Source organism: Drosophila guanche, unplaced genomic scaffold (assembly GCF_900245975.1).
Source record: "Drosophila guanche unplaced genomic scaffold, DGUA_6, whole genome shotgun sequence".
NCBI classification, from domain to species: Eukaryota; Metazoa; Arthropoda; class Insecta; order Diptera; family Drosophilidae; genus Drosophila; species Drosophila guanche.
Genome location: NW_022995746.1, coordinates 1,754,547 through 1,782,248, shown reverse-complemented (window position 1 = coordinate 1,782,248; position 27,702 = coordinate 1,754,547). Strand labels below are relative to the sequence as shown.

The 27,702-nt window shown below is 43.3% G+C and overlaps 2 protein-coding genes across 2 annotated transcripts in view; one reads left to right on the top strand and one right to left on the bottom strand.

The window, feature by feature from the left end:
• The window catches only part of LOC117582210, a 93,684-nt gene extending 69,098 nt beyond the window's left edge, over positions 1 to 24,586 (bottom strand). Inside the window, exon 1 of the mRNA XM_034269818.1 lies at positions 24,503 to 24,586. The gene's annotated coding sequence lies outside the window, so the exon portion shown is untranslated. The remainder of the gene's footprint in view (positions 1 to 24,502) is intronic.
• On the top strand, positions 14,109 to 14,677 carry LOC117581914. Its single transcript, XM_034269385.1, has 2 exons — positions 14,109 to 14,368; positions 14,425 to 14,677. The coding sequence occupies exons 1-2, from the start codon at positions 14,128 to 14,130 to the stop codon at positions 14,640 to 14,642; spliced, it is 459 nt and encodes a 152-aa protein (XP_034125276.1). The 5' UTR covers positions 14,109 to 14,127; the 3' UTR covers positions 14,643 to 14,677.
• Positions 24,587 to 27,702: the final 3,116 nt, after the last annotated feature.

The following is a 27,702-nucleotide window of genomic DNA, read 5'->3' as shown; positions in this document are numbered from 1 at the left end:
ATTAAGACAGACAGACACACAGACAAACTCCTTTGCCGTGTGCACTTGGGCATATTTTATTTATGAGCACAAGAACAAGGACTAAGGGACTAAGGACCTGGCTGAAGGACCAAGCTGATTGCGGCTGCTGCGACTCCTGCTCCTGCCTGAGTTTCAATTAAATGCGCAGATTTTTCAGCCGCTTGCCTCCTGCCACTCTGTAGCCGTTTTTAATTATATTTTCGGAAAACCGTCGTGTCTGTGCGTCTGTGTGGAGGCGTCTTCAACATTGGGCGTGGCATTTAATTGTCGACACAAGAGCGAAATAATTTTCATATCAGCTTAAGTTGTTTGTTGCGCTGTCTGCTCAATCGAGCTGAGCGAGAGCAGTGGCTCTTGAGGGTGAAGTAGGGAGAGGGGACTGGGAATAAGTTGCTTATAATCGAGGGACAGTAGTTCCTCTCCACCGTTTAATTAAAGTCCAAAGCGAACTGAAATTGATGTGACCCCACGAGGCTTGCTGCCGCTGGATTTTGGTAATGGTTTCTCAGGTGCTCGTAAAAGAATATTAAATCTCTGCTAAAATGTATCATTTGAGCTGATTTTTCATAAAGCTTTAGGCGTGGCCAAAGGGCAAAAGTTTGTTAGAGGAAACATTGGATTTATTTGGAGTAAGCGTTATGGGTACAAATACACTTCTATAAGTTATTGTTTCATGTAAGTAAAGAGCTGCAGTTTGTACACTTGCTCTAGATATTATTTAAGTTCAAATTCTGTATCAGTTAAGTGTTCTTTCCCTTCCCTTTAACCGACATCAATTTCCCCAAATGACAGCTTTGCCTTTGCCTTTTTGGCAAATCTTTCAATCCCTCAATTAGCTCAATTAATTTGACAAAATCTCAGCCACTCACAAGCTCATTCGCTCTGCCAGAGAGTGGGATGTCGCAGAATGTGACAACTGACCTCAATGTCGTGGGCAAAAGTGCCTTCCGACCCTAGGCCCTTCCCTTTTTGGATTGGAAAATTGTGTAAGCATTTTGGAGAGCAATGAAATATTCATAAGCTGCAAGAATTAAAATTTCATAAGGTAAATGAAACAAGGGAAAGACATTTAGCGTTGTTCTCCATTCAAATTTTAATCAACTCAATTATGCAACAAATTCTGGAGCTGCCCCAGACCAGAACCATTCCCTGCCCTGTCCATGTTCCTGTCCCTTGTCCTGTCCAGCCTTGACAACTTTTTGTGGCAAAATGTATGCACAAAGTGAGCAAAGTGAGCACAGTAGGGGTAAAATCAATTTATTTTTTTCGTGCACTTTGCTGATTTCAATTAAAAAAGCGGACAACTGAAGTTGTTTTCCCTGATCCTGTCCTGCCGCTGTCCTGCTCCTGCCTCGCCGCAGTCCAATCAAAGTGTCAAAAGTTAATGCCGGCAGGCCCTGTCCCGAACCCCAACCCCAACCCTTTTTGGATGGATCTCCCCCTCGACTCGATGGCCACTTAAGCCGCCACATGAAATATAAAATGAAATAAAATCAACCGAGAGCGCAATGTGGCACTGAGGAATGACTGCGACTGCAGCTCGAGCTGTCAACAGGCCACTAGATGTCTACTTGTTACAGGTACACTTAAAGGGAGGGAGACAAAGGTCTTTGTAAGGGAAGAGAGTCATTAATTTGATACACTATAAAGCAGATATTTTCTTTGCTTTATCTACAAATTATTTCCTATTTTTTCGCTCATAAATCTGCCGTGGCAATGATCTTCAAGATCTGCAGTAGCCGCTTCCCCTTCCTTCTTTCCCATTGATTTTCCTGCTTCCTTTAAGCGTCAGAAATTTTCTAATAAATTCTGCAAAGTGTCCGTGTCCGTTCCCGTCCCTCCATCCAGCTGTTAGTGTTGTTTCCTGCTTTGCAGCACTTTTCTATGATTATGTGAGTGTGTGTTGTGCTGTGACCATCCGCTTGTCACACACTCTACAGAGCTCACAGCTCTCTGCTCGATTCAGACTTTTGCCAACTTTTGTTTTCGATTCGAGCCAGCCACGCCTACTCTACGCCTAGCTTTTGACTTATTTTTGCATAAATTGTCATCGTCCTTGGCAGCCAGAAATCAAAAAATGAAACAAAAGATGTTGATGAGGAAATGGTACTGCCAAGCGGTGGCAGCGGGCGGGCGGGTGACAGGAAAACCACGTCTCTGTTATTGCTGCAAAAATTTTTATTTATCTTATAATTATGTAAATGACTGTGGCAGCAGGAAGGGCAAAGAGAGAAGAGAGAGAGAGACAGAGCAATGTGTGTGTGTGTGTTGACAGGCAAAAGTTGTCCTGCTTTGCCCACAAAATGTTGTTTTGCATATTTTTACGAGTTGCTGGGGCTGTGGCTTGTGTCAAAAGGGGCGTAACAGCCGAGACACGCCCAAACGGGCTTTGAGGATATTTTGTGGAAATTTGGCTTATGTTTTTTAGGGAATTTCTTGGAATAAAGAGTCAAAAGATCGCTGGAGAAACCACAAATCAAACGGAGGAGCCTGCATTCGATTTCCTTCAGAGTTACGAAAGGGAAAACAAAAGAAAATCTGCCAAAAGCTAGCTGCAAAAGTTAAGAAAATACGAACCGCATTTCAATCCAAAACAATTTCACTCAAACCCCTCTCTAAGCTACGCCTCTGCTGCGGCTGTGTGGCTTCTGTTTTGTTGACCCCAAAATGAATAAAAATAAACTTTTTTTTTTGCCGTGACTTTTCCGTTGATTTGCTTTAATTAACCGAATTTCAATTACTCCTCCACAATTGTTGTCGGCCTCATGCATATGCATTAGCAGATTAATTAGCAGACAGAAAAGATGCCTCCATCTTTGGGTCCAATCTGATTACCCGTCAGGCTGGCCCGGGCCGGGCCGGCCCGGTCAAGGCTTTTGTCATTAACTACAAGAGGAAAGTCATTCAAATGGAATTTGAAATGCAAATGCAAACAAGAGGCAAACCAAACCAGCAAACAGATACAAATACAAATACAAATACAGATGGAGATGCTACGAAAAACAACAAAAATGACAAAGTCATTGGGGAAATCCAGTGCCAGGATATTTGTTCAATATGTGCAAAATGTTTTTTGGGAAATCTCTGTGCTGTGCTGTCCCCCATCCTGTCTCCTTTCTGTCTCTTGCTGTATAATATTTTGTCAGGTTTTAGTAGCTTGCTATTTTCTAGCCATTTTCCTTTCGGCTTCGACTGAAGTTCTCCTCATTGCTCATCAGGGGCAAAAGCTCCTTCTTCCTTTTCAATGACTGCGTATTTTTTCGGTTTGATTTTTCTTTAAATTAGGACTCCAGTCTCCTACCCTCACACACATCCTGTGACATGTCGTGTTTATGGGATTTTGTTACTTTTTCCTCGGTCCAGTTTTTGGGTTCTTTCGTGCTGCTGGCTTTCAATTTATTTTGTATTTTTCTTGTGAAATAAGATATTTATTTGCTGCTTAGTTTCCTTTCTGGCTTTTCCAGCCTCTACCAAATTGACAAATAAATAGCCGCTCAGTCACTCCGTTCTCGGTTCTCTCTTTCTCTCTGTTGGTTTTCTTATTCAATTGTTGTTGCCTTCGAGAGCTTAGGCCTAGGCAGAGGGTTTTCTTTCTTTTCATTTTCAAAGAGTACTTTTCTAGTGATTCAGGGAAGAAAATTAATTCTGCATAATATGCAGAGCAGCCGAAAAGGGGATATGCGATATGGGAAGCCAGCATTTTATTTTTTGTTGAAGTCGAAGTTCCATAGAAGATTCAGGCATTAAAAGGGGGAACAAATAACACACGAGCCAATGGATACCTTTTTCGCTATTATTTGATTTGTAAGTTGCATGTTAAGAGCCATGCACTTAGCTTATATTAACAACAAAAGGAGCCTTTGCTAATACTGTTTTTAAGAGGAATTTTCCTTAGAGAACTCTTTTTAATTCTAGTCTAAGTTCCAAGTCTAAGGTAATATTTGAAGCCATTTATATTGGCCTTTAAATAATTATTCAACAGCTCATCTCTACTGCCCATTTCTCAGGCATAACTATAAGCATAAATATTATAAATTTATTTGCCTTCAAAATTATCTTTTTCCTCTGTAAGTTGCATTTTTATGCCAGCTAAGAAGTGCCCCCTACCATTCATCCAATATTTCTTTCATATTCAGTTGCAGTTTGCAATTTGCAGTTGCTTTATCTGCCCCTCGCTACATCATTCAGTGGCAGGCACTGCCTCTGCGGACTCCAAAATAATTATCGCTTAATGATGTGAAATGGGAAACAGCGCAGCGAAACTCTACATAAATTTTGTTTCTGACTTTTTTTTGGCACTGCTCTGAAATCTCAGTTCAACGAACTTCCGCCTCAACCAGAAACCGACATTGGCATGGCATTTTAATGTGCATTTATTTATGGCAGAGCCTCTGGGCAAAAATGAAAATTGAAATGATTTTGCACATAAATTGAATTGCTCAAGATGATTCAATCAGGACAGAGCAGCGCAGATCCGAGCAGAGACAATTGTTGGCTATAATTGAAATGTGATTTATGGCAACTATTTAAAGTGCAGATGGGCGTGGCAGTGTGGTTGCCAGAGCGAAAAAAAAAAACCCAATTAGAGCGCTAATTAATTTATTTGCTCAACAAGCCATGTTTGCCCGCAAACTCATTAAGTTGTCACATGTAATCAGTGTCGCCCAGTGGCTGCCATCCCATTCCCAGACCACCACAAAAGCAGGAGCCAAACAGAAAGGAGTCCTAGAAACTGAAAAAACTCAAATTGAAAGTAACTGACCAGCAACGCAGCAACGTCAGGACATGGTACTAGCAGTTAGGAGAGGGAGGCAGCGGGTCAGGCATGCGGACATGGACAGGGACATGCACCCTGAGCAAACTTTTGCAACGTTGCAGGCGCTCTCAACTTTTAAGTGAGTGACTTATTTTTTGTGTGCTCCCAAAAGGCAGGCGACTGAGTTTTTAGAGATGCGAAACTTTTAAATCGAAGCTCTGCCAAAGTGGCATACTCATCGTCATTGACAACACAAACACCAGACTCGGCCCAGGCCCAGGCCTCAACGCAATTGAGTTCCGAACTGCATGCGAGGAGTTTCCTAAACGATGGAGCGACGGAAACACCTCCGCCTCCAGCTCTTCTCTTTCCCATTTTAAATTCCTCTTGCAATGCCTCGAATTATAATTAAAAATCTGCAAGTTTTGCCAATACCGTAGCTTAAGTAGTTCCCGAAGTGCCGTGCGCCTAATGCCTCTCTGATGGCAACTGACACGTGTAAGCGATGGCTTCAGAGCCAAAAGATTGCCCTGCCTGTCATCGACAGCGACATTTAGTTCATCATCATCAGGCAGCAGCTGGGGGGAGTAGCAGCATCATCAGTGTAGTGGAGCGAGCCTCATCGCATGCCCAGCCGTCGCATGACCACAAAATTTAACCCCGTCCATGGATAATTTTGTCAAAATGCAACGAAGTTCGATATTGAAGTAAGCGGGAATGGAGCTGGAGCTGGGGCTGGGGCTGGGGCAGTGTCGGATTGCAAGTGCCTTGTGGGTGTCCTGTGTGTGTGTCTCGTTTGTTTGTGTGCTCTGCATATTGATGGCGTGATTTGCATTTGAATATGCGGCCAGCATGGCGTCGTTCGCTCCTCTCCTGTCCGTAGGAGTATCTGCATCCTCGCTTTGTGTCCGCCTGTCCGTGGCAGTGGCCATGTCCGTGGTAGTCCCTCGTCTTATTGCTGCTTTTGTTGTTGCTGCTGTGCATATTGCGCTTCGCAATTTTCACACGTTGATAAACTTGTTTCAACGCTGAACAGTCGCTGGAGCTGGCCCCACCACACATCGCATGCACCGTAAGAAAATAATGTGAATTATATGAAAAGTGCGTGTATAAATTTCAGATACTTAACACATTTTGGGTGGGAAATAAAGTGCTTAAGTTGATGTTTAACAGTCAAAGAAATTGATACATAAAGTGGCATTTATTCCGCAATTATTTCAGGAATACTGCATTAACATTTTGTCACATATTCAGGGGCTCAAAGAAACATATTAAATCCACTTCAACACGTCAACAAATGTGCATCGATAAAAGCTTTAAGACTCCTATTAATTATCGTAATTTTTTCCTTTTTTTTCTGAGTGTAATAAAATCAGCAACAAATGAGTCCGACGCTGCACCTGCTTGCTGCCTCGCTTATTGCTGTCTGTTGTGCCACATCATTGGCATACTGCAACCTGCCTGCATCCTCCACTCTCCCCTGTCCTATCCTGCCCTGCGCTGTCCCTTCGATGCACAAAATTTGTTTTTTAAGCAAATGCGTTTAATTGCCAGAGAAAAAGTCGCAAGGGAGTTGGTGGCTGGACGGAGAAAGGTAAGTGCGCCTTTGTTGCCATCGAAGTATTGTTGCATAATTCTGCTGCTGCCCTGTTCGATGGTAACCAAAAGCTCTTGTACAGAGTCATGGAGTCCTGGCTAGTTCTGGTGCTGGTCCTGGTCCTGCTGCTCGTTTCTGCTGCGCCTAATTGCATTGCTTTGTTGTTTCTCTGCATTATTGGCGCCGATTGCTTATTGCCTTTTGCTCTGAGCTGCATCGCTCTCTCTCTCTCTCTCTCTCTCTCTTGCCTCTGGCCATTTCTGCTGGTGATTGTTAATTTTTCCATTGGTCGGCGGCAATCGCGAAAGCTGGCAGCGTTGATTAGAAATTGCCAAATTGGAAATTGGCGATCGAAACAGTCGATTATTGCACAAACATCGTTAATGCCGACTAATTGTTGATATTGACAGCGGCAGCGGCTAGCAGTATTGGCCAAGAGAATGGCAAATATGACCACAAGTGGATTGCCAGGCGCTGTTTATTTTTGTTGCACTATTCAGAGCGACATATTGCGGCTATAAGCTGGTAAATAGCCAAATGCAGGGGATTTAGCAGTTATTATGACAGCTTTAAATATAATTGATGGTGAAATCTAGAAGTTATGGCATTGCTTTGGTTAAAGACAAACATATTTCACGCACTGCTTAAATGCCATTAATAATGTTAGTGGAAGGTGCAGAGCCACAGGCTGTTAACAGACAGCGGTAAGCGAAGAGCGTTAACAGGCTGTTAGCTTAAGACATTAACAGCGCCTCTGCTCTGTTAGAGCGGCTGACCTAAACAGAGGTGAAACGGAACTCCTGTTAACATTATGGAGAGCTGTTAGCACGATTATTTTAAGAGAAAAATCCTCAAAATGTTTCCAAAAATCTTGCAAAATATTGAAAACTATCAAATAATCGGCACAATTTGGCATTAAAGTTCAGTAACCCCACCGAATCTATCAACTCTTTTGCTTCCCCTTAAAATCACCTCTCTAATCACATCGGCAATTCCCTTCCCAAAAACGCTTCAAACATCTCTGCGATGTCTTTATTTTGTGAGCTAAACTTTTCCTTTCATTTCACATAACGACTTGGCCATTAAGTCATTACGATTCATCAGCTCCCAATCAGAAGCCGCAAAGGACTAACCGTACCTACTCAGAGGCAGGACTCCCGCTGAGTGCACCATTGTCTGATGGGGACAATTCATCAGGTCTCCTGCCTGACTCTTGCTCTCTTGAAGCCGCCACCCGCCGTGACTCAGGGGAGGGGTAGCGGAGTGGTTTCCCCTCAGGTGTGGTGCTCAATAAACAGCATAATGACTATCGGTGACCGCAGGGTACGTGGCGGGTGCCAGCGGCTTGGGTCAAAGGTCGCGTTGGCGGCCAGCTGGGTGCCATAACTCATGACAAAGAAAATTACGCAGCCGAGGCAATAAAAAAGTTTCTTCATCGTTTTTTTTCGGGGTCCGGGAACCTCCATTATCATTGGGCATATTAAAACTTTGGATGTTGCTCCAAATTATTTCTGGAAATTGATGCCCAAGGATTAACTTTGGCAAGGGACATGCCACGGCACTACAGGACACGATAGCAGCGCAGAAAAAGTTAAAGAAATATAATAAAGGACATATCCAGGCAGAGCAGAGGAGCCCACGGAGCGGCCATATCAAACCACTGTGGAGGGAGCACACCGCTGGGACCATCCTGGGAGTTTCCTCCCACTGCAACACCTCTACAACTACGTGCGGCTTCTGCCACTGCTGATGATGATGATGAGCAATGATGATGAATTCCTTTGCCTCCTGCCTTCCGGTGCCTCTTCTGCGGTTTGTGTGGTTTTTGGCGATAAATTTACTGCCCAGGAAAATGCTTTTTGCGTTCACTTTCATGTTACCATTTTACGTACTCGCATAGTTCCGTGGTCCCCAGACTACAGACGCCAACAGACCACAGGCTGACTGACTGAGGGACAGACACGCCACTACTCATCAGCTCCAAGCAATTCGCGTAACTTTTTTCGCACAAAAAGAAAAAAAGAAATGGCAAAGAAAAAGACCCTTAACAGCGGCAGCCGAAACGAGCAAGCGCGGTAGAGAGAAAAAAAGAGAGCGAAGTCGTCCGGCAATGGCAAAGGCAAAGGCAAAGGCAAAGGCCGAGAGTCATTCACATTACAAGAGAAGTTTTCATTTCCCCAACGCGGCCGCAGGACATTATTTCTTTCGACTGTGCCCGGTACTCATACTCCATACCCTTCTATCTACCAAACTCACTCTCTAGCCCCCCGTCCTGTATTTAGGAACCCCTCATGGCCTGTCAGGCCTTTGCCATGAATATGTCTCCATCTCGGAGTGTGTGTGGGTTTCCGTTTTTTATGCTGCTGTTTTGTTCTTCTCTTACTTCTCTTTCGTTTTGTTTCCTTTTCTGTTACTTTTTAAATGCTTTTTGTTGCAGTTGTCACAACTTTGCGATAAACTTGTGATAAAACTTATGACAGGTGTCTGTATGTCCTATCTGCCTGCGACTCTGTGACTCTCCGTTTCTGCCCCTGGAATATGCAATTATTCATTTCAGAGAACTAATGATGCAATTAGTTGGTACGCGGGGCACAGACAAATGGCAGTCATTCCATGCTGCCAACTTCTGCTCGCTGATCACAGAGACAGTGTCAGAGCTGCACAATTCAAAGATAATAATTGCTGTCCAGCAAAAATTTACAAAAATTAAAAGGCATTTTATGCAGTATCTGGGAGCTAATAGTTCATTTGGGAAGAGAAAAAAATGTATCACTATAAGGCATATTAATGGATTTAATTCCCTTATCTCTATATCCCCCTTCTGCTGCTACTCTCTTATCATCTCTCATCTCACTTCACAATGGCCTCTCATTCCTAATGCCCCTCTCCGTTTTTTTTTTTTACGATTATCCCACGACAATTATCAAATCCCTTTGATATCAATTCTCATATGTTTTCTGCTTGCCATTTTATGGCACTGCTCTCGCCACTTAATCTTCTTTTGCCAGGGCTATCATATTCATTCATTTATTCGTTTCATTCGTTTCGCTTCGTGCTGGCCATTTTTTTATTGCACTTTTCGCTCCCTCTTTTGGCTGCGTTTCTCCCCTTTGTTGGCTTTTTTTGTGCTCCTTCTGATCTGTTTTTATAGCAGCCACGCCACGCCTACACTTGAGTTGAGTTGCCGCCCTGCCACTCCCCTCCTCACCCCCTTCATTCGTTTGTTTTGCCTTTTGTTCGAGGGATTCTGCTCTCTCCCGTTACGAGGTGCTAAATCAAGTTAACATTTAAGTGGCCGTTTAGTGCCTATGCCGGGTGGCTCCTCCGACCCATATCTGTATTTGTATCTGTATCTGCAGCTGTATCTTTATCTGTATCTGTATCTGTATCTGTGTGTGCGGTTCTTGTATCCCTGCTTGATCCTCCGCTTGGGCCTTCCGTCTTCGTCTTTATTATTATTTCGCCTTTTGTCATAAAGAGTTTTTCTTTTAGCGTTTTCGCCTTTGGGCTCCTTTTATTGACTGTAAAGTTTATATTTTTATTTTTTAATATTTTCTTTATGCCCCCAGCCCAGCCATCCCTTTGGCGTCCACTCCCGCTCGCTGCCTTGTAATTGTTTTTTAAACAAAGTTTATAACTTTCTTCTTCTATAATTTTTTGTTGCTCAGCCTCGTCACGGGTTGTTTCATCTTCATTGTTGCCGTTGCTGTTGTTGTTGCTGCTGCTTTTCTTTTTGAGTTTTTTCTTTGCCGTTTTGTGCGCATTTTAATTTGCTTGTCTGCCTTTTAATGGCAGTTGTTATGCAATTTTTGCCGGTAGAACAGACTCCAAAAGGCAAAAGTGCAATTTTCCCCCTTTCCCCCGTTTTACTCATTTTACAATATTTTTTGCTCTTCGTGTTGTTGCCTGAGCAAAAGGCAAATAACTAATTAAAAAGATGTTTGATGAATGTTGACTAAAAAGCGGGAAAGCGGGAAAGCGGGTTCAACTACTGTCATTCAAGTTGGAATAAAAAAAGGAGTCGAATGAGTTACAAGAAAGTAAACTCCCCAAGACCTATTTTCTAGCTCAATTCAAAACTTTTATTCCATTTCCAATCGTAGTCGAATTTGAGTCTCGATTTATGCCCGATTCAAACTAGATTTTCCCCCTTCAATTGTAATACTTTTGAGCAGATTTCAGCGCAACTTTCTGCCTCCCAATCAAGGTCATCTTTTAGGGACTAAAATCAGGGCAAGTGGCTGCTGTGTGGCGGCAGCCTTTAGCCATTTGATAATTTTCAATTTCAATTTCCAGTGGCAGTGCCTCTCGTACTTGTACACATTTCAATTGCATTTATGTAATCAACGTACACACGCACCCACCCAGCTGTGTGGGCTTTTTCCCCGCTTTTCCAGGCATTCCATTATTGATGCTTACTCGCTTCTTGTCGTCGTTCCACTTGCTTGGGCTTGGGCTTGGGCTTGGGCTCCTGCTGCTGCTGTTGCTTTTGCTACTGTTTTTTTTTGTTGTTGTTTGCCGAGTTGAATGAACATATTTCGCCTTGACATACATTGCATTGTTAGCAAACAAGAGTGTCAGAACAGGAGGAGGCCGCCACTCCCCGCCACCCATCCACTTGAATGTGCAGCCACAGAGATTCATTCCTCTGCGCCTGCTGCTGCCGCTGCCTTGGATGCTGCTGCTTCTTCAGGGGCCTCGACATGTGCCCCAGTGGGGGATGTGCTGGATGTGTGCTGTCCATGGGTGTGTGCCTAGTTTTTGTTCAAGCAACACGAAGCTTGTACAAGAAAACCAACAGCGGGGCTACATCAGCAACAACGACAGCAACAATAATGACATTCTGACTGACTGACAGACAGACAGACAGACAGACAAGAGCACAAGACCATAAGACAGTTGGACAGCAGAGCTGTGAGAGCAACTTTATTGCTAACAATAGCAACATCAACGAACAAGAGAAAGAGGCCTTAAGCGAATGGTCGAGACTGTGGATACACTAGAAGATTGATCAGAGACATAAAGAGGACACATGTGGTAGTGGTAAGCCATTAGGTTGAAGATTTCTCTTGGAATATGCTCTGGAAAGGGTATTGGCAGTACGTTTCGAATCACTTGAAAACGTTCAACCAAAGTCTTGTTCGCTAACTTTCTGTACTGATTGTTTGCTTAGACTTCTGCTGCTGCTTCTGCTCCTGCTTCTGCTCCTTCTTGCTGCACCAACAACCAACGCTGAAGTCTGGTCAACAAATACTTAACATTACAATCCACAGTATTTACACAAACTTGTTGCGATTTGTTGTTAATGCAATTAAGCTGCAATGTGGCATTGGCTGGATTGTAAGTAACAAAAGGAAAAGGCATAACTTGAAAGCTTCTATGATATCCAATTTCAAAGCTTTGCCTTTAATCCTTAGCAAATGTTGTATCGTAGAAATGGAAATTATTTCTGCATTGCTTTCACTTTATTTGCAGCTGCCTTCAATAGCAGCAGGCAGGCAACAGCTTGAGTTCATTTCTTGCTCAATTTACACAGCCAATATACACATCCAATATACATAGAAATGTACATCCAATGCATCATTAACTGCATGCAAATTTTGCTAGCAAAATAAATGCTAAAAGTCCCACACACAACATCAAGGGCTCTCTGGGGCAGAGTTTTGCTGCCTAATTGCTGCCTCAATAAAATGCACAAAAATCCAAATTGCATGTCGTATAAAGACAAAGACACACATCCTTTATGTAGATACATATGTAAAGTATATTGGTTACGGTCAATTGCAGAAACCAATCAACTTTAAAGGTTCTTTATGGAGCAAAAAGGCTTATGCCTGAATGGAGACCACACAGCAAAAGGCTCACACACAGAGAGAGAGAGAGAGAGAGAGAGAGAGGAGCAGCAGGATATGCTGTGTGTGACAGTGCGACTGCCACTGCTGAGCTTGACTGACAGCTGCACTCATTGAGGCAATTTGCTTAAGTTACAAATTGAAATATTTGCATTTTATCTTAGAAATGCAAATTCCTCAACCCACCGCCCGAGTACGGGTATCTGTGCAAACAATGCCAAACAAATTGGCTATTCAAATCCGCAGACACCGCCGCCGCCGCCGCAGCCCCGTGACTCCACACGAGTTGGAGGCTGGTCTAAGATGCAGGAAACCAACGAACCATCCAAACAGGAGGAGGCACATGGCGGCGTGGGAGTTTACAATTTATGCGTTTGGCCCCCGCTGGAACGTTGAATGCATTTTGCAATTTTCATGGCCTGCCATCGCTTTTTCCTTTGCACCCCCAAAGGAGGTTCGGGTCCTCTTTGTTTGATCAGAAGTTTGCTGAACGCGGAAAAGGAGAAAGTTTTTGATCGTCGGGGAGCTAGAAATTAGCAGATGGAAGTCTCTTAGCTCTTTGGATCGTAAAGTGACTGAAAATCGCAGCTGCCAATCGACAGAAAAATCTGTAAAATCTAAGCTAAATCCCAGCAAAAGTGTATGCCCTGCTTCGAACTCAGAATTTTCTGCCTCTTGCCCCATTTTATTTTTTCTCGTTGCTGTCTCGGCTGCAACTCACTTGGCAGGTCCTTTTGCAAGTTCCTCCTGCCGCTGCTGCAACAAAAAAGCCATTAAGATTACTTTCTACGGCCAGATTTGGGGCGGCAAGCTGTGCGGAGTCAGAGGCCCTGACGAGGCCTCATGCAAACGACAGACGGCAGAGCAGACTCTCAGGCGGCGGGTCCGATGCGCTTCTGATGAGATTTTGCCCCGCTCTCCTTTGGTGCACACGCATCGTGAGAGGGAAGGAGCAGGAGTAGTGGCATTGCCTGGATGATGCGGCAGGATGATAGTGGCAAAGGGCTGCTGCAGGATATAGGATATACAAAAGGCTTGCTAAGGCTGCCTGCCTCCAATAAATGCCAAGCGTTCGCCCATAAAGTAAACGATTGATGAGGTTAGGAATCTGAACAGCACTTCAACACAATGCCACGCCCACACCACACACTGGCTGGGGGCTTGCAGCTTGCAGCATGCAGCATGGAGCACACACACTTTGTTGCTTCATTTAACTGCAATGGCAGCAAATTTTTTACCAGCAAATTGTTCTTACGAGCTAACTGAGCAAACTGCCAGGGAAAGCAAGTGATATACTCGGTCGGTTGTGGGGGAGGATAGCTTGGAGCGATGTGAAGGACTAATGTAATTAGGTGGGGTGTACACCCTCCTATGGTTTTCTAGTTTTGGTTTTTCTACACAGAATGATTAAAACTGAGCAGATTGCAGGAACAGGCCGATTTGGGAAAATTAGTTATCATAGCAGCAGCTGTAACAGAGCAACAGCGCTGTTAGCAGCCGCATCTGAACAGCCTGTTAGCGCTCTCTGTTAACAGCCGCTTCTGGTGACAGTTGCTACTGCTTACAGTTCACTGTTAAGCGCTTTCCGTTAACAGCCGCTACTGGCTACAGCGCACTGTTAGCGTTCTGAGAGCTGCAATAGCCTCTGAATTGCCTCAGATAGCTTCTTGACTATCGGGTTTTCGATCAGTAATAATGCAAAGCCGAAACAGAGAGAGAGTGCGTACTCCTAGGATGCAGCCGCACAATAAATTCAGATGCTTAGAGTCTTTTTAAAATATTCCCAATGTCCATATTTGACTTTCTGCTAAAACAAAGTATTCCCTGATATATCTTTACACCTCAAACCCACTGAAAACCCTACTTCAAACAATATTTAAATAATACCGTTTAAATTTACAATGTCCTCATTTACTTTCATTATTTGTACCATTTTGTTTGGCTTTGTCGTCGCACCAAAGTTCAATCCGTATCTTGATATGGTTTGTGTGGACTGCAAGGAGAAATGTGGTGTACGCTCCACTGGCTCCAGTTGCCTTTCACTCGATCGTGCAAGGACTTATGCGGCAAACATGACGCGAGCAACCATGGACCATTATCACCATCTACAAAAGTGCATACCAAGGGAAGAATATTTAATTGGTACGCTGGAGGCAGCCTAAGCTTATGCTTGGTGTTTAAAATTCTTTTAATTTCAGAATCGAAACCGGATTTCTGCTGTACCTGGTCACCGCAACTTGGCTGTCAACTGATCAAGCGGCAGAGTGGCACACAGCGAACCTGCGATTCCTGCAAAATTCTGACACAAGATAGTCCAGAGATTGAACTGTGTCCATGCAGGGCAGCGCATATAAAACGAGGCAAAGGCCTGCTCATCATTATCATGGGAATCATATATAGGAATTGGCCATTTTGAGGTGTCGAATTGTAGAACAAAGCAGCCCATTAACAGAGCTCGCTCGAATTTTGTTTGAATAAATCTGTGTACTTCCTTTTTAACAAGCAAAAGTCATGAGGTTTTTGCTGGTTTTCATCCTGTCTGCCTTTCTTATGTTTACATTTGCCTACAATCCCTACGACTCTATGGTTTGTCTGGATTGCGGCGACGAGTGTGTGGTGCACAAGCGAGGAGCCAGCTGCAAAATGGCACGCAAAAATCTTGCCGCATGGAAAAGTCGCATAGGAAAAGCAGCAATAAACACAAGCCATCTAATGTGCGTGCCAAATGATCTGCGGCTAAAGGGTAAGTTCAAGTTTAATTTATTAAATTTTCCTGTTGATCTTTCGAACTATTTGCAGAGGTGGATCCCGCTTTTTGCTGCCTTTGGGCCCCAGAATTCGGCTGCCGTCTGGTGCGCTCTATTCTGGACGATCACATCCACTGCAGAAGGTGCATAAATCCGAAGAGGAAACGCAGAGGCTATACGCTATGTCCCTGTAGGGGCTATCATGGAAGGGTGGGCATTGGACTGGTGGTTCTACTTGTGGGTGTGAATATCATGCGACAGATGAGCTAAATAAAAGGTTTTTAGCTGAACTTCAGAGGGATTTTAATGAAGGGAAATTAAAGCTAAATAGTCACAAGATTGAGGCCTGTATCTGCCTTTCATTATCGATACGAATCACTGATACACAAAGCCACAAAAGTCATCCCTAATGTCTCCTTACTGATGAATTCTTTGGAAATAAATTTCCATATCTCAAAATGTGACAATTTCCAGTGTTGCTTTTTGGTGGTTTGCCGGTAATTTCCACCAAATTTCCACTTAATGGCTTTCCTTTTTCTGTTACAATACCGCAAAAAGGAGAAAGGGGAATGGGAAAGGCAAAGGCAAAGGGAAAAGGCATTTTCAATTCAAAAGCAAATTGTCTTTTATTTCAAGCTCATTAGCTTTTAATGCAATTTTATGCGGCCCAATGCCTCTGTATTCTTGTGTGCCACGTGCCACACACAATGGCTAGAAGGGAAACGCTCGCTCTCTAAGAGGCAGGTGGAGCGGGCAGCGCGTAGAGACATCCGCACATCGTTTGGCATTACATTTATATCATTTCATATATGGAGATGAGACAGTGAATGTTTCTGTCTGCCTCTGTGTCACTTCTCTTTTTTTTCACCATATGTTTTGTGGATTTACAAAATTGACTTTTGTCGTCATGAATTAAATTTTCTTCTGCTGCTGCTGTGTGTGTGTGTGTGTGTGTGTGTGTTTCTGTGGCAGGTTCCTGCCACTTTGTGTATCCTGTTTTCTTGTGGCCAATGTTCTGTATTTTCTGCGCCTTGGCTTTAACATTTTATGTTAATTTTGTAAAATATTTATGGAAATGTAGCAGATTGTGACTGGCGACTGCGTCAAAATGGCAGAGACGAAGTAAATACATTTACATAAGCACACATGAGAGTTGTTCGGATCTCTCTCTCTCTCTCTCTCCCTCTACATTTCTTTGCATGTGTCATTTGTGGGCTCGCTCTCTCGCTCAGGCTCTCTCTAAGACCAGAGACACATCAGCATAAATTTTAAATAACTGCTACAGCAAAAGGGAATATTAAATGTTGTTTTGGGTGACAGACAGTCAGGCAGTCAGACAGTCCGGGATTTCGTGCAGGTCTCCGTACAGGACTAAATGCCTTGCTTTTCCCTAATATTTTATTCCAGCAAGATCTTGTGGAGACGCTTTCCTTTTTTTCCGTACCTCTCTGTGGCAGCCTCTTTCCTGTTTTTCTCCCTCTGTGAACATGCGACAGTTGAAAGGTTAAACCAATTTAAGCATCAGCAGAGAGCTTGGACTTGGACCTCAACCTGGGCAACAACATTTGAGTTCACTTCACTTTGGCGCACCGACAAACCAACGACCCCGAAGACCTTTTGTTGCTGTCGATGACGTTTGCATTTTCCTTTCAAGAGCGCCTTGCCACGTTGGTTTTTTGCTGTGTGTTTTTTGTTGCCAAAGCTACGAGTCCTCCTCAGGCTAGAGCTCAAATATATAAATGAATATTTTGCACATTTGAATATAGAGAGGCAGGAAGCAGGGCGAAGGAGTTGGAGCTGGAGTCTAAGGCTGACTATCATTTCATTTTACGCTGATGCTGCATTTCTTTTTCCTTTTTGTATGAACAAAGACCAGGGTGGTTAGGTGTCAGGCGGCAGAAGAAACATGTGGCAATATGTAAATGTATGTGCCAAGTGGCAAGGCGACATTTTTATTGAGCTTATCTTGGCTTTCACATTGTTTCTCGCTCCCTCCCTCTCTCTCTCTCTGCTACATTTTCTGAGTGGACTGGTCCGACATTTGCTGAGCGACGTGTGACATTTTCTAGTCACAGAGAAGAGCTCCGCAGAGTTCTTCCGACAACACAGCTTTCTGCCAGAAAAATTTACACATTCATGGGCTAATTTTTGCCATGAAACTAAAGCTTCAAAAACTCTTAGAATCTACTGGCATGAAGGGTATCAAGAGCTTCTATCTTTCGTGAGATTTTTCCTAGTTTCCCACTTTTTTCTTTCGTTTCAAAGTTTCTTTCTCTTTCAGTACAAGACAACTGTGACTCTGACTCTCCCATCTTTGCCTTTCTCATTCTCCTCTTTTGCCATTGTCCTCCATTTTTCTACGCTTAATTCTATGTATTATTCCGACTGTCTTCTCCGCTTTCTGTAACTGTCTTTTCCTTCTCTGTATCTGTGCCTCCCACTCTGTATCTTCCTCTCTCTCCTCAGTGTAGTGCCTGACTTCGGGAAATGTTCCATTGTCGTGGCTGCATTTAGAATGCATTTTAATTTAGCATCAACAACTTTGCCATTTCACTGCCTTTTCAGTGCTTCATGTCGATTTGCATTCTCTCTGTGTGTACTCCCAAGAGAAATATTCTCAACACACACACACACACAAATAAACTAAAGTATTCCCTTTTATATTTGGACACTTTGTTCCATGTTAATATTTCTCACATCTAATAAAGTTTCCTCTCGTTTGCTCTTGCCTCTTATCTCTGTCTTTTGCCATCTCAAAAGTTGCTCTTTGGCTTGCAGCAATCAAGTGGCAGCAGGCAGCCAAGCAGGAGCGTCTGCCACCTTATTTTTCTTCCTTTTTCTACTATAATACGCTTAATCAAATGCTTATCTTCTGCAGCAAGTGAATGGGGGGGAGGAGGTGCGTGTGATTTTTTCTCATTTATTTGCCAGCGCATAGATTATGTAAATTTTACTATTTTCACTTCGACATTTTCATTATGTTGGAGTCCATGGAGCAACGTGCCAGCGACTGTCGCTGCGCTCCGTTCCTAACTGGCATTCCTTTTCCTGATGAAAAATTGCGCTGGCTCATTTTGAAGGAGACACAAGGCAACAAAAAAATGCTCAGTGAACGTATTTAAAATACTTGCACATAATTTATTTTCGCGCGAATACAAATCATTTCATTTTCGTGCAAGTCACGATGGCGTCAAAGTGTAGCATATCTTACGGCGCCCAAGCCCATTAAAGGCAGCTACCAGGCAGCAGTACATTAGCTGCAGGCAGAGAAGCAACAGCAGGCAGGCAGCACCGGTGGCAGTTCCAACAAATAGTGGCTCCGTGCGCCCAAAAATATAAAATAAAAATAAAATGTAGCCCCACAGACTTCAACGCAATGAATATGTAAAAAGCAGAGAGAGAGATAAGGCTGGAACGCTCGACTGGGGAGTGCTGTGTATTTGCATGAAGTTGGAGGGGAAATGGAACTTGGGTCTAAAAATAGAAACTTCTGCCTGCTGGAAAAAACTCCTTTTGGCATTTTTTTTGATGATAAGTGTCAGCAAAACCTGTCATAAATTGTACTCGCAGTCATTTGTTGCCGAAAAAGTGTGGCCATTCCTTAGCAATGACTCTGAAAACTCCACCCCTTGCCTTCCCTGTACCCTGTTCAGTCTTAGATTCCCCGGAGCTGCCCTCGTTAGGGCATAGGAAAGCTCCAGACAGCTGGAAAACACTTTGTGACGCCTTTAATGGTGTGTGTTAAAGGGGTTGGAGAGGAGTGGCTACATGGGGGGTTGTGTGTCTTGGCCATGCTCATTAGGATAGTGCAACTTTCATGCAGAGTTTACACACAGCTAGAGCGAGATAGAGAAGAGAGCGAGAGCGAGAGCGAGAGGGTTACAGAACTGACTCATGCCCGGGGCTTACTAAGCGTATGCGTAATTAAATTTTACATATAGAAAAACGAAGAAACGAAAAACCCATGAAGGTGTCACGAATGAGACCAGGTTGTCTGTATGTCTGTTTAAATACATTTCACGCGTTGAGTGTAGGAAATTTGCATTCCATTTTAATCCCATCTTAAAGGCCCAGACAGTCGCAGGCCTGTGAAAAGTTAAGTGATTGGAAAATCCAACAAGTCAGCCATCACACTCCCCATCTGTCGAGGGTCAGAGTTCAAGCAGAAACCCAGAGCGAAATCTATGCCACATGTGTGTGGCTTGTGTGGGGGAAAACACAAATAAAAGTCACAGGCAATGTGCCCCAGCGTTATAATACCCTTATCCGTTATCTGTTGTCTTATCAGCCAAAGGACTATCACTGTCCTGTCCGTTGTTGGCGCTGAACAAGCAACAACAAATGTCTGGCTGTCGTACACGCATCAGACTTCGCTGTGACACTAATTGCTTGACCTTTTTTCGCTTTTGTGTGGAACCAGCACAGGCCAGAGCCGCAACACCAGCCATTGTTGACCTTTGAACGCGGCTTGAATTTGCATGCGAACCACCGCTGACCTCCACGACAAGGCACAGCAGACGTTGACATGGATAAACCACTTCAAGTCAAGTGCACACACAGTGGCCAGGCCAGGCCAAGTCGAAGCCGCAGCCGCAGCCAATCACACAGCTATGCCCGAACCCCTAAACCTCTGCAAAATCCATTAGAAATTTTCAGCAAAAAAAAAAGGATACACGTTGCGAGAAACAAGTTCTAAAAGTCGTCTGCTGGTTGTTTTAGAGTTGAAATAAATTCCGTGTTGTTGTAACCGCGTTGACAGTTCGAAAGTTTCTGCGGCCAAGAAGGGGTAACAAGGATTGGCTGTGGGTTTTGTCCATGATTGATGCAAGTAGAAGTCAAACTAATGTTTGCTATAAGAATTAAGGAACATTTCGCACTCACGCTTTAAGCTTCAAGACTTTAAAGTCAACTCCACAAGCTCCCTCCAGCTCTCCCTCTCAGATCTGCCCACAACTGTCATTCTAATAAGCCAAGTTCTGTCTGCCCATCCCACTGCCTTTTGCATTCACAAATCTCATTCCCTGTCCCTAGCAGAGGAGCACTCTCCTCAGCGGCAGTGCCAGCTGCTGGCGACAATATGCACGGCACTTATTGCCACTTCAGTTGGCATGCGAACCAGGCTAATAGCCAGGCTGGGCCATGCCCTCGGTATCGCATCGCAACACCTTCCAGGCACACACCACAATCACACCTGCAGCGCTTCAAACAATTTTATTTGCTCAAGCAACGAGCACCACCCACACGGCTGTGGCTGAAGCAGCATCAGCGGGAGCTTCGGTGTCGTCCTGGTGACACTTTTTGGTTTTTTATGCTGCACATAGAGCACCCCAGCTCTCTCTCTATCTCTCTCCTGCTGCTGCTACGAGATTTCTCAACCAAGAAAAAAGTGCAAGTAGAGTTAAGGTGCATAAAAAAGGGGAGTGGGAGGAGCTGGAGCAGGAGTGGGTGGACCTGGCCGTAACTTGACTGCTGTCTTGAGCTTGAGGTTCCAAAAAATCTCTGCCAAACAGTTGCAGTTGCACAGGCAGTTGCACTTGCAGCATGTTGCCAGCTGCAGTTTCATTGCCACCAACTGGTGTGTGGCTGCTGCATCATAACCCCAGGAATCTGCTTAAAATTTATGCACTTGTGCGATTTTTATATTGCACTTTCTCCCCCAACTTTGGCCCCTTTCCTTCGCCACATTTTTGCTATGCTTTTTATTTAGTTTTATATTCAGTTTTAGTTGTTCGCATAAAAATGATGAGACACCAAGATATATGAATATGTTTGCTCTACTTTCCACAAAGATTTATTTAAGCTCCAAACTCATAGATAAAAATAAGTGTGGAACAAGAGAGAGGCAAAGATTTAATGCTTTTGATTAAGATTGACAGAGATTAAATGTTGCCAAGGAAAAAAGTTTAAAAATTGCAGCAAAGTTTGTGGAGTTTCTACGGGATTTTCCAGGAATATCTTCCCTTGTGCTTCTCTTATTTTATCGCCATAATTCCACCTTAAATAACAATTCCTTAAGCACAATAAACGGGCGCAATGCGGCTCAGAGTCTGGACTCCAGTCCAGCAGGCTCTTTAATAACTTGTGGCCTCTGTGCGAGGCAATTGCTCTGGCCCACATTGCACCATAAACAATGAAATGTATTAAAATATATACACCCATATGTGCAACATATGCGACACACTGAAAAGAGCGAGGCAGAGGCAAACGTACACATGGAGAACGTTCTGTTGTTGAAAAATGTAAACAAATTTTTGCACATTTCCTGTTTGCCATTGTTGCTGCTGTTGTTGTCGTTGCACTTGCAGCTTGACACAATTTGCAGTCACACCCATTCATTTACAATGTCAACGAGGGGCGGCCAAATGAAAGAGATGAAGAGAGTGCGAGAGTGCGAGAGAGCGAGAGAGCGAGAGAGAAAAAGCCATTTCGAGAGGCCCTGCCAGGGCCACAGGCCTTGCCATGAAATTTGCATGCAATTTTAACAGAGAAAACACAGAAAGAGAGGCAGAGAAAGAGAGAAGAGTCAAGAGAAGAGAACGAAGCAGAGGTAGAGCCTTAATGAGTGAAGCGTTAACCAAGGGGGATTGAGTTTGGGTGTAGGTTTGCAGAGTGATTGGCTTTATGCCTGCTGCTGACCTTGTCAGGGGAACCTTGAACTCAGACCCAAAAGACTGGCGACAGACTAGTCCCCGGACCCAGTCCCAAATCAATTCCAGGCAACGCCCCGTCCTGCTCCGCCCCGCCCCGCCTCTTTGGTGTCCGCTGCTAACCGAGTAATTTCTGTGGCTAATTAGACCACATTTCTGGGCTGGCTGGCAGTTTTGGCTGGGGAAATGCCACACAGCAATGGCAACTATTGGGTGGAATGCCATTCCAATGGACACTCCAAATGGTAATTGCATTAAAAGCTTAAATTGCCTTTCATTTTTTTGCAGTTAGCTTAAGTTTTATTTGATTTTAATTTCCGTTTTGTGGCTCACACATTTCGATTTCCTTTTGGATTTCTTTCTCTTTCTCTTTAGTTTGGTCTTTTCTTTGGCCTTTTCGTGTTCCAGGGGGAAAAACCGCAAAGCGTGTGTGTGAAAATTGAAATGTCACCAGGTTCAGCGTAGAGTCTCGTAGTGGGTTTACTCTCTGGATACAGTACCATCCTGCCCGCCTTCGGGGGCTGCACTCTGCGTGTTTCGCTTTTCTGCTTGTCTGCCGCTGACAGTCATTGACAGTGCTGAACGGGACGACAGTCCACAGAGGGGGGGAGGGCTGGGGAAGAGCGTTTGGCTGCATGGAGAAGCAATGTTGCATGCCAGTCTGCACTTAATGCTGACTCAACCCAATATAAGTTCTTATTTGCACTGGCGACTTGGGTCAGATCCCAGTTAGAGGTTGCAATTTCTTTTGCTCAATTTTCTATACCCTACATTGGGTCATAGCTGACTTTTGTCTTAAATCGAAATTCGAGCCGTTCCCTAAGTAATTAAATTAAATATATTTACAGCTAATTATCTAGTTCATGATTTTTCTGAATTTATTTTCTTGGACTATTACTACCTTTCAGCGCACTCTGAATCATTCTGCGTGCAGGGCAGTCGTTCTGCCCGAAGCCACATATTTAGGATTTTTGTTAAGCAAGCCACTTGCATTAGTCCAGCTTCCCTCCCCCCACTAGCTTTCCCCCCTCCAGCCATCTTCCTTCGCTGACTTTCACATTTTCTGCTGCTTTTTAGCAGCAAATCCTTTTATTCCTTTTCTTTTGAGAGTTTAAAAGCGTTTTCGACAGGATTTAGTAGCATGACTTTTTGCTTTCAGCATTTCTCGACCGACAAACGTCAAAGCTGAACTAGTCGCAGTCACCCCTCCCCTCCCTCCACCACTCTACTGTGGATTTCGGTTGCTGCTCCTGGATTCCCATGGACCAGACACGTACCCCTGTGGCTGGACGTGCACGGCATTTCCAAATACAAATACTCAACATGGCCGCATTTTTTAACAGCCTCCCCTGCAGCAACCTACAGCCCACACCCCACTCCTCACCCCACACTCCTTCCATCCTGAATGTAGTTTATATAAATTGTGTTTTAGTTTCGCTTTTCTATGGCAGTATGTGTTTTTTTTTTGCAGCTCTGCTGTTTCGAAATATTTTAGATTTGTAACAATTTGTGTTCGTAGCAAACGGATTTTTTTAGCCTAAATGGAAACTATTTTGTTTGAAAAACATTTCAGCGCAAAAATATTTGCGAAAAGCAAAAGCCAAAATGAAATGTTTGTACAAGAGATCAAAGATGTGTGGATAATGGCGAAAGCTTTAAAAGAGATTTTTAACTAATAGAATTTGGAACACGAAGAACATTATTTATGCCTTAAAATAATTGTTTCTTTAATTTTAAATAAGTTAAAGTGCACATTAAATTTATTTATATTTATTTCCAAATATATTCCCGTGTTAAAATATATTTCCACATTTTTAGTCATAGGTTTCATCCTTCACCGCGATTTTCCGCTGTTTGGCTTAGCTCCCCCAAGACATGTTGACACTTGCCACACACCAGAAAGCAAAGTAAGAGCGAATGAGATGGGTAGCAGCGAGCTCCCCCTCGTCCATTTGGTATCCTTTGTTTGCGGTGAAACTTTTTCCTGCTGCCGCTTTTGTTAATTCGGTCAATATTTGCGGACGCACGAAATAAAAACGAAAACTAAGCGAAAAAAAAGTAAACTTTTGGCCAAAGTAAAACAAAAAAAAAACAAGGAAAAAAGCGAAAGCAGAAAAAGAGAATTTTCCTATTTAACCCCTTAATGGCAGTTGGGTTAAAGTCTTCCTTTGCCCCTGTGTTAAAATAAACTCATTGACGGTTTGTCACAGCCAGGAGCAACAGTTGCAGTCGCAACTTGCAGTTGTTGTGCTGTCCAGCTGGACACACGGGGCATTATTCATGGGATACGCGTATTTTCATTTAAGTAAAGACCTGCAGCCCAGCCACCCATTTGAAAATCCTACAAGCCCCACGCTACCATCTCCCACTTAGTTTTTTCTGTCACAGTCGCAGCCGCAAGTGCTTTGAGTCTTTATGTAAATAGTTGGGGGAAAAATAGAACAGGAAACAAGAACCGAAACAGTGGATACTCTTGCATGCACTCCAGTGGAAGCATTAAAAGCAATGAAAAATCACAGGAAAATGCTGCTGGTAGACTGTTAGATAGGAAATTTGCACTCAAAAATTGGTTCTTCAAAAGATTCTTCGCTATAATTTATGACATTAATCTTCCAAGAAATTTCTAATATTATTTCCTGTACGCATGATCCCTCCAAAGTCCCATTAACCTCCCCCCCCCTTAGGGTATGTGAAAATAGAAAAATTCCAGAATACCCCAAGAAAAAAATATTCCCATTTGGCATGGAATTTTTTCATTCCAGGTGCAAATTTCCAGCTTCCGCTGGGTTCATCTTCCTCGCTGTGGTCTCTCCCTCTCCCCCAGCTGGCATGTGGCAACCCCTTGAGCGTTAATTGCGATTCGAGTTGTTTATCCAACTTACCTCCTGTTTAGTTTAGCCTCACGCTCTAGTTCCAGCTTCAGTTTCTGTTCCTCCCTCGCTGCTTTTTCCACAGTAGTTTCCTGAAAGCAACAACAAGCGAAAGTTTTTTTTCGGCGTTAGTTAAATTTGTTGAAAATAATTTGCTTTTCCTGCTGTTGTTGTGGACTGGAGGATAGGGATAGGGATGGGGTTTGGGTTTGGGGATTCTGGTCTTGGAGGAGCCTTAAGTTAATTAGATGAATTTGTGTTGAAGAGTTTTTTCTGTGTGCTGTGTTTTCTCTGTGGCCTGTGGAGCTGTGGGGAAATTTTTCCTAGTTTAATTTAGTGAATGCAAAAGTTCTGTCTGAAGCAGCAGCAAGTACTACGAGAGGGATTCGCTTAAATGAGTTAGAAACTCTAAGAAAGAGAGAAAGAAAGAAGAACAGCCTCTGGCTAATAATGGAATTTCGACAGGAAATTGATTTGAGATATTCTTTGGCAATTTGTTTAGTTTTTACATATTTTTCGTTGCACAACATTTCAAACATTTTTTGGGGGGTGGAAAATTTACATAAATCAACTTTGAAGCCGGCAGTGGCTATCTTTTTCTACACTTTTTCACTGACTCTCTCCCGTACTCCCTCCAGCTCTCTTTTATTTCCCGCTCCACTGCACGTTTTGCTGGCCAATTTTCAATGTTCTGGCTACTGGTTTGCCGGCCCCGGCCACAACAAACAACACTGACCATAAATAATCAAATCTTATACACAATCTGCAAACAGATTTTGCGTTTCTAATAAATTTCACTTTGCAAGCAGCACACACAAAAAAAAAGACAGAAGAAAGACTGCTAAAAAGGCACCAAAAAGCTGGAAGGGAGTGGCCCACCAAAGGCAAACACTTTTTGTGCGTTTCGCCAGACAACAGCCAACAAAAAATATGTATAAAATGTATATTTATGCGCTGGTTGTACACAAAATATATAGAAGATGTCCTGCATATACTATATGCATATTAAGTACAGAGAGAAAAAGTTCCACTAGATGCAGACATCAGATATATTTTTGGAGAGTTTTGTATTAAGTTTTAACAATAATAATCCATAACTAATAAATATTTGAAATATAAAAGCTATCAACAATATATCCTCTCAATATCCCCATGTTTCTCTCAGTGCACAACCTTTTATACTATTTATCTTTAGTCTGCTTCGAGCTCATATTGGAAATCTTGATGGTGCAGAAAACTAGCTGGAGAGCGACAACAAATTATGGTTCACTGGGTTTTCTAAACGTTATTTTTTCTGCTGCTTCCACTCTCTCTCAATCTCACTCTCTCGCATATTGTACGGTTCGGTGTGTCCTTTGCTGTCAAGGACGAAGCGGCCTGGCGCTGGGTTCCATATTTATTTGGTGTGAAAATGTGGTTAGAAGTCAATAACATAATAAAAACGTTGCCGTTGAAGGTCGTCGCGCCTGAAGAATGGTGCCTGAGATAGACACATGCGACCGACCACAGGATCCAGCCATACACAAAAGATAGAGCTACAAACGGGAGGAGGATGGTGTGTGGGAGAGTGCTGGATAAATTTATGAAAATTGTCTGTGCCTGGAGGCCGGGTGTGGGATTTCGGGCTTTTTCGTAAATTGTTATTAAACAAAACCGAGACAGAGATTGAGGTTAAGGTAGTGAGCGCTATACCGCCCCCCTCTGGTGGTGAACAATGCGCGAACAAAACTTTCATTGCATAACAATAGGCGCACTGGCGTACAGACCGCAAGCAGCATTTAAATGTAAATACCTGCAGCCCACAGGCCGAAAAAGTTTTCAGCGTTTTCTGGCCGCCATCCCATAATGAAAGTCCAGGCATTCCACTGGTCTCCGGTCTCTGGTCTGATTCGCTTTACTCCATTCGCCATTCGCCATTCGCCTTTCGCCTTTCGCCCCTCTGGGCAAGTGGCCCGTGGTCGTTGGCACGTGAAAGAAAAAGTGCAGGTGGTGCTCTGGTCACCCATTCTCTGCCTCTCTCCTGCTCCCCCTTTATGCACAGCACAGAATAAATAAACTTCAACTTTTTGCTGGCCACAATTTCTATTTTCGTTTTTTTTTTTTGTACATTTTTAGCACTGCATTCCCTTTTGGCAGTGGAGAAAAATATCTAAAATTGCGCCAGTGGCAGTGCCAGTGCCAGTCCGAGTGCGAGAGCGTGAAACAACAATAACGAATCGCACACAGAGAAATGGGCCAAAGGAGAAAGAAAGAGAAATTGAAATAAAAGCTTGGAGAACAAAAACAAATTCGCTTTTTCTTCGTTATTCGTTATTTTATACGTATAATTTTTTTATGTTTTTATATTTGTATTATTTCCAGAAGGCAAGTGGGTGGAAAAATGTTGTTAAGCTTTAAAATGCTGGCGGTCTCAAGATGTGAGAGTAATTGAGAACAAATAAATACCAAAGGGAGGAGGGTATATAAAAGTAAGAAAAAGTGAGCGAAGATAAAGGAAAGTCGAGTCAGACGAATTATATGGCCAAAATTCAAGCGAAATGTGTGAAAACGAGGCATGAAATGAGGAAATTAATGTAAAGAGAAGAGAAAACAAACAAGAAAACAAAAAGAAAATAAATCAATATAAAATATATAAAGAAGAAATATTTAAATGGTAGAAAGGCAGACAAATGTTAAGAAATTAAAGACATATTTAAAGGAAAGAATTTACGAAGCGAAACATATCTCAATCGATGTATCTCCGAATTGTCAGCCAGCCATTGCCATTTTCTGACACTCTGATGTCTGCTGCCACTGGATGTCATTCAACGTCAGTCAGTGAATGACAAAAGTGATGAAGATATTCAGATTGTTACCCATATTCATACCATTCGTAAGCGTATTCTGATACAGCCCATAAACCTACTCGACCATTCTGAAATCTTGAAACATCTTGAGCACTTTTATTACTGACTTTAAGCGAAATTTCCCTGGCATCAGATACTCGTAGTATCTTTTAGTGGGTCGCACTGTCGTCGTCTTATTGCTTTTCTTAGTTGCTTTTCCATCAGCTTAAGTAGAGCAGCTGTTCAGAGAGAGGAGCCACAGCCACAGACACGGACACATTTGCACGTTGGCTCCCCACCGGTTTATCCACTTCTCTTGCTGCTTAACACACTCCTCCACACACTCTCTCCACACTCTTCTTTTGATGTCCCACTTTCCACTGATAA

Bases quoted from the DNA above. Each gene is read 5' to 3' on its own strand.
- LOC117581914 (XM_034269385.1), top strand. From the start codon at position 14,128: ATGTCCTCATTTACTTTCATTATTTGTACCATTTTGTTTGGCTTTGTC. The intron at 14,369-14,424 runs GTACGCTGGAGG...TTTTAATTTCAG, and splicing joins AAGGGAAGAATATTTAATTG to AATCGAAACCGGATTTCTGC.